At 41.4% G+C, this 14967-nt stretch overlaps 1 protein-coding gene across 3 annotated transcripts in view; it reads right to left on the reverse strand.

Annotated features, from left to right (window-relative positions):
• Positions 1 to 14967, reverse strand: part of snx13 (sorting nexin 13) — a 184043-nt gene that overhangs the window by 13370 nt on the left and 155706 nt on the right. For 2 of the 3 annotated variants that reach the window (XM_059654543.1, XM_059654551.1), the window contains exons 17-20: positions 11385 to 11454; positions 9490 to 9665; positions 2641 to 2748; positions 2153 to 2263 (exon numbers count right to left, since the gene is read on the reverse strand). In XM_059654543.1, coding sequence (XP_059510526.1) covers positions 2153 to 2263; positions 2641 to 2748; positions 9490 to 9665; positions 11385 to 11454 — 465 coding nt within the window. The remainder of the gene's footprint in view (positions 1 to 2152; positions 2264 to 2640; positions 2749 to 9489; positions 9666 to 11384; positions 11455 to 14967) is intronic. The other variant, XM_059654549.1, reaches the window with a different exon arrangement.

The raw sequence follows: 14967 nt of genomic DNA on the forward strand, positions 1-14967 counted from the left end.
AATTTCTCATCAAGTGCTCTGCCAAGACCTCTCATGATTTTGAAAACACTCCCAAGTTCTCCTATCTGTTGTTATAAATTGGAATTTCTTACCCTAGAACCACTTTCAGAAACAGTTGCACAAATCTTTTCCACAAACTTTCCAATGCGTCCATATCCTTCCTGCAGTATGGTGCCAGAACTGTACACAATGCTCCAACTGAGGTCTAACTAATATCTTACCTAAGTTGAACAAAACCTCCCTGTTCTTGTCCATTATGCCCCTATTAATGAGGGTTAGACTAGTGTACTTTTTTAAATACTCTTTCACTGTCCTGGCACCTTTGATGACTTACATCTGTACATGCCCTTTGGAATAATGTCCTATAGTTTGTACTGTCTCCCCAGCTTTTTGATAATAAATGTATCAAGTTTTACTTTTCACCACTAAACCCCATCTGTCACCAATCTGTCCACTTCAACAGCATGCCAATGTCCTTTTACGTTTTACATTGTTCATTTTAGTTTATAATGCTCCAAAATACTGCAGTTTCCGCAAACTTTGAACCAGTCCTCTGCGTACCATAATCTGTATCAACCTTTTTTTTCAGAAAAGGAAAGGGTCCCAATACTAGCCTCTTCAACAAAACTTTGCTTAAGCCCGAAAATACCCATTAACTATTACTCTATTTCTGATACTACTGTCCTTTTCTTTTCCTCACGAGTTGTAACTTTCCTCATGTCCATTATTGATACTGTTCTGAACACCTTATGAAAATCCATATCGACCATATCGATATCATCTCCCTCATCCATCCTCTCACTCCTCAAAAACTGTAGCAAGTTAGTTAGAGATAATGGGAACTGCAGATGCTGGAGATTCCAAGATAATAAAATGTGAGGCTGGATGAACACAGCAGGCCAAGCAGCATCTCAGGAGCACAAAAGCTGACGTTTCGGGCCTAGACCCTTCATCAGAGAGGGGGATGGGGGGAGGGAACTGGAATAAATAGGGAGAGAGGGGGAGGCGGACCGAAGATGGAGAGTAAAGAAGATAGGTGGAGAGAGTGTAGGTGGGGAGGTAGGGAGGGGATAGGTCAGTCCAGGGAAGACGGACAGGTCAAGGAGGTGGGATGAGGTTAGTAGGTAGCTGGGGGTGCGGCTTGGGGTGGGAGGAAGGGATGGGTGAGAGGAAGAACCGGTTAGGGAGGCAGAGACAGGTTGGACTGGTTTTGGGATGCAGTGGGTGGGGGGGGGGGGGGGGGGGGGGGGGGAAGAGCTGGGCTGGTTGTGTGCTGCAGTGGGGGGAGGGGATGAACTGGGCTGGTTTAGGGATGCAGTAGGGGAAGGGGAGATTTTGAAACTGGTGAAGTCCACATTGATACCATATGGCTGCAGGGTTCCCAGGCGGAATATGAGTTGCTGTTCCTGCAACCTTCGGGTGGCATCATTGTGGCAGTGCAGGAGGCCCATGATGGACATGTCGTCAAGAGAATGGGAGGGGGACACCGTTTATCCTCAACAAATGCATGCTAGCTCTTCCAAACGAACCAATTTTCTATCAATGTAACAACTATTCCAAATATTTGTTTCTAGAAGTTTCCCACCAGTGAGGGTGACTGACCTGTAATTAAGTTTATCTGTATAACATATGTATTTATTCCTGGTGTAGTCCTTTAGTGTCAGTTTACATGTAATGACGGGTAGTGGTTATTCCCTATAAAAGGCTACCTCAAAATTCCAGAAACCAAGTGCAATTACTTCACCATCATTTTTCAGAAGATTCCACAAGCATAGGAATCTGGAAAAAGCCCCTGTCCCCACCACCATGAATTTGAGGCCATCGGGATTGAAATTTAAGTAGTTTATGACACTAAAAGAGGTAATTTTTCCAAATATGCATTTTCAATTAGAATTGTGCTCACAGTGATCACAGATTGGAAATACATACAAACAAAAACTCAACTCTAATGAAGACATTTATTAATTGATTCAATATATTTAAACTGTAGAAAACATAAAATACTGAAGTGCATTCAAACACTTTGTAATATTTGACTGGCACAATCAGTACTTTAGAGGACTTCAGAACCTTCCTCAAAACAAACTTCAATGTAAGTTAGAATTTTTGATGACGAACGTGACACAATTTAATCAATAGATGGCAGGCTTACCTTGCGAGCAAAATCTCCTTTTCCCTTGCTATAGGCTTTGTTCTCCAGAAACTCATTCACATATGGGATCAAAGCTGGACAAGCTCTTATTATTTCAGGATTGATTAACAACTAAGTTAGAACAGAAAATAACTTGTGTAACGATGCTTTAGACATTTAATATCAAATTTACTTTCCATTACTACTGAAAAACAAACCAACTTTTGAAAAGGTACACTCAGAACCAGTAAGTGGTAACAACAAGATAACTTTTAAAATTTGTCCGAACGACATAGTCAGATTATTTTCAAGTTTCTTGACAACTAGCTATCCAAACTGACTTGGTCATTTTTAATACCACTTTTGTTTCTAAAGTCCAAAGCTTGTTTTTATTGGACACAGGTTGGACATCATTGATCATTGCAATTGTTATGTAAATTGAACAGACAGAATACATTACAACATGGATTGTGGCATTTTTCTAATTATGACGACAAATTTGAATTTACCTGTAAATATGTATTTAGATCTTTTTTCCGTTTTCCCAAGAAGTCTTTATCCATGTTATTAAAGGTTTTTTTCCCAGGAAGTTTGAGCAAATTTGAAAGGTTTTCAAACTAAGTAAAGGAAATAAATACATTTTATTTCTTGTATTATATGATGCAGGTCAAATTCCATCTTCTAACATTTTGTACTATCTGAATAATTAGGCTAGTGTTCATACTTTAATGTATTAGCATAATAAATCAACTGTTTGTGCAACTACATTTTGTATATAAAATTAACTCCAAGAATGAACTTTACATGGTATATTCAAACCACAGCTGTTAAAATGTGTATTAATCCAGTTATTCTTGTTTCCAGGTGCTAAATTGTAAGAATGTAGCCAGATTAGTATAGGGCACAGGGTACAGCTTTTGTCAACTGCTCTTTTTCTGTGGCAGCTGTTCCGATTTTAGTCTTGCCAAGTTTCATGCATTTCATGTGATACTTTAATATTTGCATTTTCCCAAGCATAATTTTGAGTTCTCATGCTTGGTGACCACAGGTTTAATGGTGAAAATTTTATAAATCCTTGAACTCAGGAGTGATCACATATATTATGCTCTTAAAATAAGACTCTGTGTTGGTCATGCAGGTGCAGAATTCATGCATAAGCAGAAATGTTGCAATACCAAACTGAAGTCATTGGCTGCCTCCAATGCTAGGGAAGGAAGTGGAGCTGCATGAAGGAAGGAAATCAAAGGTACCTTCCAAATGTAAATCACAGTCAATTTTTTCAGGAATTTAAACAAAAATTGTTATGAACATTGTTGTTAGTTAATGCTTAAATGTATTCAGAAAAAAGGTCCATGTCTGCTGTCACCACAACTGCAGGGGCACACGCTCAGGCCTGTACTGCTTGTGACTTCATTCCAAGTAACACCATTGCACTAGTCGAATGGCTTCTTCTTTAATACTATTTAATGTGGTGGCCTGGCACGCCTGAAATGAACAACAAAATCGGGGACCTGGAGGAAGGCTCAGAAAGAGCCAAGGTGCCTTACCCGCCACCACACTACTTAGGTGAAAGGGGAGTGAAGAAGGGAAAAGCAGCAACAACAGGCACACGCTATGGGCACACATTGATGGCATTAACAGTACAGATCTCATGTTGAGATGGGTTGGCAGGAGATACTCCATCAAAAAAGCAATAGATCTTTACGAAAAATTAAAGGGAAACATCTCTCTTGGTACTGTTATAACCTCAATATCAGTAACTAAATTCATCTTTTAACAGAAAAACTTTGAAGTTAAGCATGACAAGCCAGGCATATGTATAATCAGCAACCTAATAAAGTTATTTATGAACAGATTGTTAGAAATTACAAATTTACTTACTTGGTCTACATTTCTGATAAGGGTAAAATTATATATGTATTAATTTACAAGTTTGTCCATTTGCAATAGCTACACATTAAACGTTCAGTTGTCACACAAATCTGATTGTTAACTTCTTCTTGCCACAAATACTACCTGACAGACTAACAAATTCCAGTATTTCTTCTCAATATTCACCCACGAGAGCATTTTAAGTGAAATACTTTGTTCTGTAATCTGCCATATGAAAATTGAAAATGCTAGAATATATTAAAATAAAAATACTCAATTGCTAGTTATATTAATCTCACTGCTTTATATCCATCTCACAGATCTGGATTAAACATAAGAACAACCTGTACAGTGTGAAAAGGAGCTGAATATTAAATAGTTGGGGTGGTTAGGTTTCTGTATGCATGGCAAGTTAAGAACCAGAAACTACTGGCACATCAGAAAGCTTGCAGGAACTTTCCGACAACCATATTTAACTTGAGTGCACTTATTATCATGAGTGAAATTCCCATGGGACAGGTGGGTTCGAATCTGATTGTTAAAAGAATTTAACCCTAGGTTCTGTGGTTTCCCAAGCTGAACTTGGCAGGTTAAATAAGACATGAGGACAGCAGGAATCAGTGGAGCTAGAGAACTGTCAGGCAAGAGAAGTCTTCAGCTACTGAGAAGGGATAACCATTTCTTGTTTCTGTGAAAGATTTTTGTCTTTGAAACTGGTCCTGATTTTGCACTTACACTGCTTTGGAACTTTGTAATTCCTTGAACACCCTGCCTTCATAGCAGCACTGGCATCTACAACACTGGCTGGAATCTCTGATGCAGCAGCATCTTCTCAACCACATGCAGCTACACATACTAGCACTGATAACACCAGTCAGAATGAGGGAAGGTCCTTGAAAGAATTATGTATCTGAACCCCTAGGTCTCTCCGTTATACAACACTACCCAGGACCCTACCACTAATTGAATAAGTCCTGTTCTTATTTACCTCACATTTATCGAAATTAAACTCCACCTGCCAAGCCTCAGCCCTCTCAGCAAGGGAGACGGGGTGGTTAAGGTGGCATTTAGCACACTTGCCTTCATTGCTCGGACTTTTAGATTATGGCATTTGGAACATCATGTACAAGTTGTATAGGACTTTGGTGAGGCCTCTTCTAGAGTACTGTATGTAGTTCTGGTCACCCTGTTATAGGAAGTATATTATTAAACTGGACCAGGTCCAGAAAAGATTTACCAGGATGTTGCTGGGAATGAATGTTTGAGATATAAAAATAAACTGGAAATGCTGGAACTTTTCTCACTGGAGTGTAGGAGGCGGAGGGGTGACCTTATAGGTTTATTTAAACATGAGAGTCATAGATGTGGTGAATGACATGGGTCTTTTCCCTAGGGTAGGAGAGTTCAAAATTAAAGGGCTTTTTTTTTAAGGTGAGAAGAGATTTTTTAAAAAAGACATGAGGGGCAACTTTTCGTTCTTTTACACAGAGTGGTTTGTGTGTAAAATGAACTAGCAGAGAAAGTGGTGGATGCAGGTACAGTTACAATGTTTAAAAGACATTTAGATAAGTTCATGAATAGGAAAGGTTTGGAGGGATATGGAACAAGTACAGGCAGGTGGGACTAGTTTAGTTTGGCAACATGGACGGCATGGGCTGGTTGGACCGAAGGGTCTTTTTCCATGCTGTGTAACTGTGACTCTATATACACTTAACAGAAATCAAGGTGTCATCATACGACCCAGCAGTATTCAGTAACCAAAAGGGATTTCACTCAATTAATGTTCAGCTGATACGTAACAACCAAAAGATGAGATCATGAATATATACAGGAAGTTGTAATGATGTCATTTTTCTGCACAGTCCCATTTTGTATCTTTACATCTCTCAGCAGTTTTACTAAATAGCTCACATCCAAGGAATGGATGGATCCAAGGGACAAGAAGCTGTGAAGTGAATATTATAAATCATGGGTTCTGTCGACAGAGTTGTAGCGAATACTGGATAATCGAGAAATTCAAAGCCATGGCGTTGTCAGAAATATAGGATTAATCGGATAAAGTAGAAAGTTAATCACCATCTGCTTACTTACAGATGCAAGTTATGTACATTTTGTTCAACTCTGCATTTAAACTTTGATTATTTGCATTGGGGCAATAAAATCCAATCTTAAAACATTCACTGTTTATAAAGTTTTGACATGCACTTCAAATAAATTAATGTGCGGTCATTTTGCATGAATGCACATATCAATTTCTACATTCCAAAAAAAGGATATGCAGAACAATGATAATAAAATGTGAGGCTGGATGAACACAGCAGGCCAAGCAGCATCTCAGGAGCACAAAAGCTGACGTTTCGGGCCTAGACCCTTCATCAGAGAGGGGGATGGGGAGAGGGAACTGGAATAAATAGGGAGAGAGGGGGAGGCGGACCGAAGATGGAGAGTAAAGAAGATAGGTGGAGAGAGTATAGGTGGGGATAGGTCAGTCCAGGGAAGACGGACAGGTCAAGGAGGTGGGATGAGGTTAGTAGGTAGATGGGGGTGCGGCTTGGGGTGGGAGGAAGGGATGGGTGAAAGGAAGAACCGGTTAGGGAGGCAGAGACAGGTTGGACTGGTTTTGGGATACAGTGGGGGGGGGGGGGGGGGGGGGAAGAGAGCTGGGCTGGTTGTGTGGTGCAGTGGGGGGAGGGGACGAACTGGGCTGGTTTAGGGATGCAGTAGGGGAAGGGGAGATTTTGAAACTAGTGAAGTCCACATTGATACCATATGGCTGCAGGGTTCCCAGGCGGAATATGAATTGCTGTTCCTGCAACCTTCGGGTGGCATCATTGTGGCACTGCAGGAGGTCCATGATGGACATGTCATCTCGAGAATGGGAGGGGGAGTGGAAATGGTTTGCAACTGGGAGGTGCAGTTGTTTGTTGCGAACTGAGCGGAGGTGTTCTGCAAAGCGGTCCCCAAGCCTCCGCTTGGTTTCCCCAATGTAGAGGAAGCCGCACCGGGTACAGTGGATGCAGTATACCACATTGGCAGATATGCAGGTGAACCTCTGCTTAATGTGGAATGTCATCTTGGGGCCTGGGATAGGGGTGAGGGAGGAGGTGTGGGGGCAAGTGTAGCATTTCCTGCGGTTGCAGGGGAAGGTGCCGGGTGTGGTGGGGTTGGACGGCAGTGTGGAGCGAACAAGGGAGTCACGGAGAGAGTGGTCTCTCCGGAAAGCAGACAGGGGTGTGGATGGAAAAATGTCTTGGGTGGTGGGGTCGGATTGTAAATGGCGGAAGTGTCGGTGGATGATGTGTTGTATCCGGAGGTTGGTAGGGTGGTGTGTGAGAACGAGGGGGATCCTCTTAGGGCGGTTGTGGCGGGGGCGGGGTGTGAGGGATGTGTTGCGGGAAATACGGGAGACGCGGTCAAGGGCGTTCTCGATCACTGTGGGGGGAAAGTTGCGGTCCTTAAAGAACTTGGACATCTGGGATGTGCGGGAGTGGAATGTCTTATCGTGGGAGCAGATGCGGCGGAGGCGGAGGAATTGGGAATAGGGGATGGAATTTTTGCAGGAGGGTGGGTGGGTGGAGGTGTATTCTAGGTAGCTGTGGGAGTCGGTGGGCTTGAAATGGACATCACCTTGACCGCGTCTCCCGTATTTCCCGCAACACATCCCTCACACCCCGCCCCCGCCACAACCGCCCTAAGAGGATCCCCCTCATTCTCACACACCACCCTACCAACCTCCGGATACAACGCATCATCCTCCGACACTTCCGCCATTTACAATCCGACCCCACCACCCAAGACATTTTTCCATCCCCACCCCTGTCTGCTTTCCGGAGAGACCACTCTCTCCGTCACTCCCTTGTTCGCTCCACACTGCCCTCCAACCCCACCACACCCGGCACCTTCCCCTGCAACCGCAGGAAACGCTACACTTGCCCCCACACCTCCTCCCTCACCCCTATCCCAGGCCCCAAGATGACATTCCACATTAAGCAGAGGTTCACCTGCACATCTGCCAATGTGGTATACTGCATCCACTGTACCCGGTGCGGCTTCCTCTACATTGGGGAAACCAAGCGGAGGCTTGGGGACTGCTTTGCAGAACACCTCCACTCAGTTCGCAACAAACAACTGCACCTCCCAGTCGCAAACCATTTCCACTCCCCCTCCCATTCTCTAGATGACATGTCCATCATGGGCCTCCTGCACTGCCACAATGATGCCACCCGAAGGTTGCAGGAACAGCAACTCATATTCCGCCTGGGAACCCTGCAGCCATATGGTATCAATGTGGACTTCACCAGTTTCAAAATCTCCCCTTCCCCCACTGCATCCCTAAACCAGCCCAGTTCGTCCCCTCCCCCCACTGCACCACACAACCAGCCCAGCTCTTCCCCCACACCCACTGCATCCCAAAACCAGTCCAACCTGTCTCTGCCTCCCTAACCGGTTCTTCCTCTCACCCATCCCTTCCTCCCACCCCAAGCCGCACCCCCACCTACCTACTAACCTCATCCCACCTCCTTGACCTGTCCGTTTTCCCTGGACTGACCTATCCCCTCCCTACCTCCCCACCTATACTCTCTCCACCTATCTTCTTTACTCTCCATCTTCGGTCCGCCTCCCCCTCTCTCCCTATTTATTCCAGTTCTCTCTCCCCATACCCTCTCTGATGAAGGGTCTAGGCCCGAAACGTCAGCTTTTGTGCTCCTGAGATGCTGCTTGGCCTGCTGTGTTCATCCAGCCTCACATTTTATTATCTTGGAATTCTCCAGCGTCTGCAGTTCCCATTATCTCTCATATGCAGAACCATGCCTGAAATTCAGCTGAGATTCAATTCAGTAAGACACAAATGTCAAAGGAATTTACAAAAATAAAGTCTTTAAATATAAAAGGTGTAGTGTCATAAAATTCAAGTGGCAACAGATAGTTCAACCTTCAGAAAAACTGTAATATCTACAAGATAACATGCTCCCAAGTAGCAGTCTGAACAGTTAGTCTCATAACATTCCCCAAATATCTCAGTGGGGTAACATACGCAAGATTTTCCATTTTGAGACAAGTTATAATTCATTATTCATACCCAAAAGAATTAACACCATGCAATAGTTTTTTTTTGGGACATTTTAATAGAACAAAGCTGCTCTTTAATGATAGTGGTGCTTGTGGGTTGGTGGAGGGAGGAAAAGGAGATTGAGAAGAAGCAAAAATCAAGAACTGACAATATGAATGTTCTACATATCTGAACCTGATGGACAATTTTACAAAATGTTGTTATGAAAACTTCTCTACTGCCTTTGAAGTTTCAAATAACAATTCAGCAATACTCATTGGAACAAAACAAAAAAGTCTTTGGAGTCTCAAAAATCTGCAATACATAATTAGTGATCTAATTGTAGCACTGCAAATAGTATAATCCCAAAATTTCTTATAGCCAAAAGAAAAATACAAGGAACTGCTACAAAACAATTTTCAAAATAGGCTTTTACCTGCTCAGTTATCCGCATGTGAAAGTCATGGAAGTCACTATAGCGGCGATAGGTCTTCCACACATCATCACTACCATCTGGAAGTCTTCTCTGAACAGTGATTGCATACAGAGCATATGTCTTGCCATGGTCATTACATACTCCTGCCATAGGATATGGTTCATAGTCAGCATGAACTAGTTCACAATGAAAGAAAGGAGAGGAAAATGGGAAACAAACATGGATGAAAATGGGACAGGAACATACTGAGTGAGGAGAGATCAAGACAGACAATAGTTTGAAGGTAACTCTGGAATGACAAATGAATGAAAGAATAAGTGTTTTCCATGTGTCTTTATTTTACAGAGAGGTCAACATCAAACATTTCAATTAGCACACTGTCCTTTCAGCTCCGACTCTTGCGTTGGAAAACAAGGTTTTTTTTTGTACTGTCAAATTTTGCTAGTTGGAAAGATCTTATGATAATTGATTTGGCTAATTTCAGTCTGGCTTCTTCAAATTTGAGCCCACACAGAATGTGGTCTTTAATTAAAGATAAAATTCTTCATTACTTAAAAGTGGGTGGAGGTTGGCTGTTGTGAGAAACAGGAGATGCCACTGTGACAATGTTATTTAGGCTAGGATAGGTTTGAATAAATACCTACTAAGTGGTTCGACATACTATCTTTAACAGAGGATGGCAATATGCCAACATTAAATGAGCAAAATTTCAAATTCCCAGGACATCCTTCTATTCAAAAAGGAAATTTTCATTTCACTTAATTAGTACATAGATATTGTACGAAATGTTCTTTTTCCCCAAAATAAGTATGATGTTGCATTAAAACAAGAATTTATCTAACTTTTTTCAGAACAGATTTAGTTTTGTCAATAGTATTTTGTGAACATTGTTTGATTGAGGAAAATAAATCAGACAGAAAACCGAATGGATAGTAAAATAAGAGTTTAGAAAATTGGTACATTTGGGTCATGTGGGATTCAGGCGGGGATTTTTAAAATCTTTGCCTTTTCAAAATTTATATTAACATTGAAAAGGATGTCACATCCCCTCTATGGTATTTTAACATTGATAATACTGTCATCTTTTTAATGCAGATACAATATTCTGTTTTTGCACTTCAGAAAACGGTTAGATTTAAAAAAGATACAAGTATTCAAATCAACTGAAGGCTAAGTAGAACCACTTCTCAGAAAAGGTAACAGATGATGTGCAGATAGATATTAAAACAGATTATGAAAAATGAACAGAATTGTAAACATATAAAGGAGGAATGGTAATTAGAAACAGGGAGAGGTGTCTAATTCAATTACAGCCACACATTAAACTGAACAGATCATTTGGAACTATATGTATTTGACAGGTCAGTCAAATTACCGCACAAATTGAACATTTTTCTTCAAAATCACCTATTGCTATTCATTGCATATGGAAGGAAAGTTTTTTTCTGATTATAATTACACATTTATCACTGCTAAATTTGAGAATCTGGTTCGTCAAGGAAATAATTTGTGGCTCCAGAAGAATTCTCTCTTTTTGGCAACTACAGTGAAGGATTTGTTTTGACCAACTGATCCCTCAAGCATGTTCTGTGAGAAAATCATTGGTAGAGACGTACATCGTTATTGCTTGGTATTTTTCCTTTCTCATTAAAAAAAACGGTATTCAGACCACTGTTCCTCTATTAGCACATGAGTGCTTAGTTATCAAAAGCAGCATGCGTGGCTTCAGTTGATACAGCTGTTGTGTGACTCATGTAGCTTCATATATGCAACTAATGCATCTGCCATTATCTGCAATATTTCTGAAAGAGCTCTGGCTAAGTGGCACAAATACTGAAAACAATTATCCAGAGAATTATGCTTTCACTCAAATTGGTATTTGTAATATTACTTACCTGTGTCACTAATAGATACTTGCAGTTGCAAAGAATCTTCAGAGTTGGCATTTGAAAGGTCATCCAGAGACTACAAATTAAAAATATAGTGCATTCATTTCTCAATGTGTATTTTGATGTAAAGTATTTGATGTCATAAAATGCACTATTTGTACTTCACGTGTATTACAAAATAAAAATCTGATACAAACCGAAGAATATTGGGACACATGTCCCGAAGCTTGGTCAAACAAACAAATTCTCAACTACTGGTAGAGCAATTCAGACAGGGAACACTCAAATCAGAATTAGATGAGCACAGATTGTAAGACAGTCAAACTGAAGATGATTGGAGATCAGGAGAGGAGAACAACACAGGAACAGGAGCAGGCCATTTAGCTATTTGAGCTTGTACCACTGTTCAATGAGATCATGGCTGTTCATGGCCCAACTCCATATTCCTGCCTTTGGGGCTTATCTCTTAATACCTTTGCTTTACAAAAAAATTATCCATCTTAAATCTAACAACTGTTTTTACATCACCTGCCATTTGTGGAATACAGTTGGAAAACTCAACCACACTGTTGTGCAGGATGGTTTCCGATCATTAACCCAGAGTGGTCTGGCCCTAATTTTTAGACTATGCGCCCTAGTTATAGAATTACCAACCAGTGTAAATTGTTTGTCTTTATTTGACCTGTTTTTTTTCCTGATAACATCTTGAAGACTTTGATTAAATCACCCCTTAACATTTTAAATTCTGGAGAAATCAGGCCCAAATCATAAAATCTCTCCTCATTACTAACCCCTAAAGTCTAGGTATCATTCTTGTCAACCTATGTTGTGCTCCAAGGCCAAATACATCCCTCCTAAAGTATGGTGCCCAGATCTACTCAAGAGTGGCATCTAACTAGAGATTTGTATAGCTGCAGCGTAACTTCTGCATCCTTATAGTCCAGTCCTGTATATGTAAAGGCCAGCATTTCATTAGCCTTTACTTACTGTAAACATTCTGCACCATTAGACAGATCAATGCACCAGTGCACTCAAGTCTTTTCAGATGTCCACTGCATTCACCTTCATACCATCGCAAAGTACCCTGCTGAATCCTCTTTTGGTACAAAATGGATAGACTCCAACTTGTTACATGGAATTTCATCTGCCACACAGTGTTGCTCATCCATCTAGTCTATCAATATCACTTTCCAATTTTCTGTCATCATCGTCGTCTATGATGCTTCCTAACCTGGGGTCATCAGTAAATATGCGTACTTGACTTTTGTTTTCTTTAATCATTCATGGGATAAGGGCGTCGCTGGCTAGGCAGCATTTATGCCCATCTGTAATTGACAGTTAAGAGTCAACCACATTGTTGTGGGTCAGGAGTCACATATAGGCCAGACCAGGTAAGGATGGCAGTTTCCTTCCCTGAAGAATATTAGTGAACCAGATAGGTTTTTCCAACAAGCAGCAACGGAGTCACGGTCATCACTGGATTCTTAATTCCAGATATTTATTGAATTCAAATTCCACCATCTGCCGTGGCGGGATTTGAACCCTGGTCTTGGAATTAACAGTCCAGCGATAATACCATTGGGCCATTGCCTCCCCTTTCTGTACCACTATTCCAGTTGTTAGCAAATAATGTGAATAATTGAGCCTCTAATATAGATCCTTGTGAGATACAACTGTCACATCCTGCCAATTTGAGTACCTACCCATTATCCCCACTTTGTCATCTGCTACTCAAGTAATTTCCTAGCCACATCCGTGATTTTCCCTCATTTCTGTGGGCTTCTACAATAACTTTTTCAAATGCCTTCTGAAGGTCCATAGAAACAACAAACATAGACATTCTCCTGCCCACTAGCTTAGTCAGTTCTTCAAATAATTCAATGACGTTTATCTGGCATGACCTACCTGTCATGAAAATATGATTTCTCAACTGATTAACTGAAAATTATTACCATCTTCAGAGGTCTTGGAATGATTTGAAAACAAGGATGATAATTAACTAGGAATCAGTATAGGTTATGCAGAGACTTAAAAAATGGGACCTGATGCAAGTAAGAACATTAGCAGAGTTCCAGAGAATCTCAATTTTGGAGGGAAGAATAAGGTTAAGTGTCCACAAATGTGCATGAGTCATCAGGTCTGGAGATGAAAATAGGTCTTGATGTACTCGACATAATCAAAACCTCACCTTGGGGTTCAATATACAGTAAGGCTGTCACCAGTCTAGTTTAGGTTCAGTAGTTGCCAAGGAGAAGGCTGGAATGAGTAGCAGGAAACAGTACACAGTAGAATGGAAAGGCAACATCTTCTATCTATCCGATATTTAGTTGGGGGAAACTTCTGCTCATCTACCACCAGATGTCGGGCAAATATTCTGTCAGTTTCAGCAGTCTTACAGCGACACAGGGGTTGAGAGAGGTGGTGGTGGTGAGGTAGAGCTGAGCAGTGTCAGTTCACATGAAAAATAATGGAACTTCTTGGATGATGTTACCAAAGATAGCATGGAGAAATAGAAAAGGAAGGAGGTCCAAGCATATATTCTTAGGGGGAAAATCCAAAATAACTCTGCAGGAGCAGATAAAGTCATTGCACATGATACTGTGGCTTCAACTAGATGGAAGCGTGAAACCAGCTGGGTGACAATGGAGAAGCACTGGAAAATGGTTTGGACAGGCTGATAAAGACAAAACAGGGGTGGAAATCACTCGTGCAGCAATTTTCAAGGATGGGCAAGATCAAGGTCATTTCATTTCCAGGAACAGATGACAGCAGGTGTCATGAAGACAGGGACAGTTGCTGAAGAGAACAAGTAAGAGCATCAGTTAATATGAAGACTAGGAAGGGAATCTGAAAATAAGCAGCTTAATGGGATTAGAGTTGAGGGAGTGGGGAATTGTTCACAGACAAGGTAATCTTAGATGTTAGGATAGGGCACAGGAAAGAAACAAGCAAATTCTAAGTTGAGGGAGCAGTTGAAGTTTGATAATAATGGACTAGGTGAAGGGAAGGAAGTGGCAGAAGCAGCTGATGGTTGCCATGCAAACACAGAAATTCCTGGAAAAGCTGAGCCTGTCTGGCAGCATCTGTGGAGAAAAAGGAGAGTTACCGTTTTGGGTCCAGTGACGCTTCTTCAGAATAAGAGTTTTGAGGAAAGGTCACTGGGCATAAAATGTCAACGGAGTTGAGTTCTTCCAGCAATTTCTGTTTTTGTTTCTTATTTCCAGCATCTGCAGTTCATTGGATGTTTTTGATTGCCACTATGATTGAGACTACCCAAAGAAAGTCATGAGTTCTTTGCATCGATTAGAGGGAAAAGCCCGGGAGATTTGGCGGGGGGTGGTGGTGGAAAGAAGAGAGGAGACAAGGGGAAAAAAAACAGCTTCAGATGATAGTGGCTGACGTTATCTTTGCCTTCCTGGAACAGTGAGCAGTTATAACATTCAAGGTGCAGGATCTGATATATGAACCAGATGCTTCCGCTACATTTAGCAATCACTATCTCAACCATTGTCTGTCATTTGCATTTAAGTCCTCATCTTTTAGGCTTCAGGAAGTTGAGAAGACAGCCATACCAGACAAGCAGCAACCT

The sequence above is a fragment of the Stegostoma tigrinum genome, chromosome 2, assembly GCF_030684315.1.
Source record: "Stegostoma tigrinum isolate sSteTig4 chromosome 2, sSteTig4.hap1, whole genome shotgun sequence".
NCBI classification, from domain to species: Eukaryota; Metazoa; Chordata; class Chondrichthyes; order Orectolobiformes; family Stegostomatidae; genus Stegostoma; species Stegostoma tigrinum.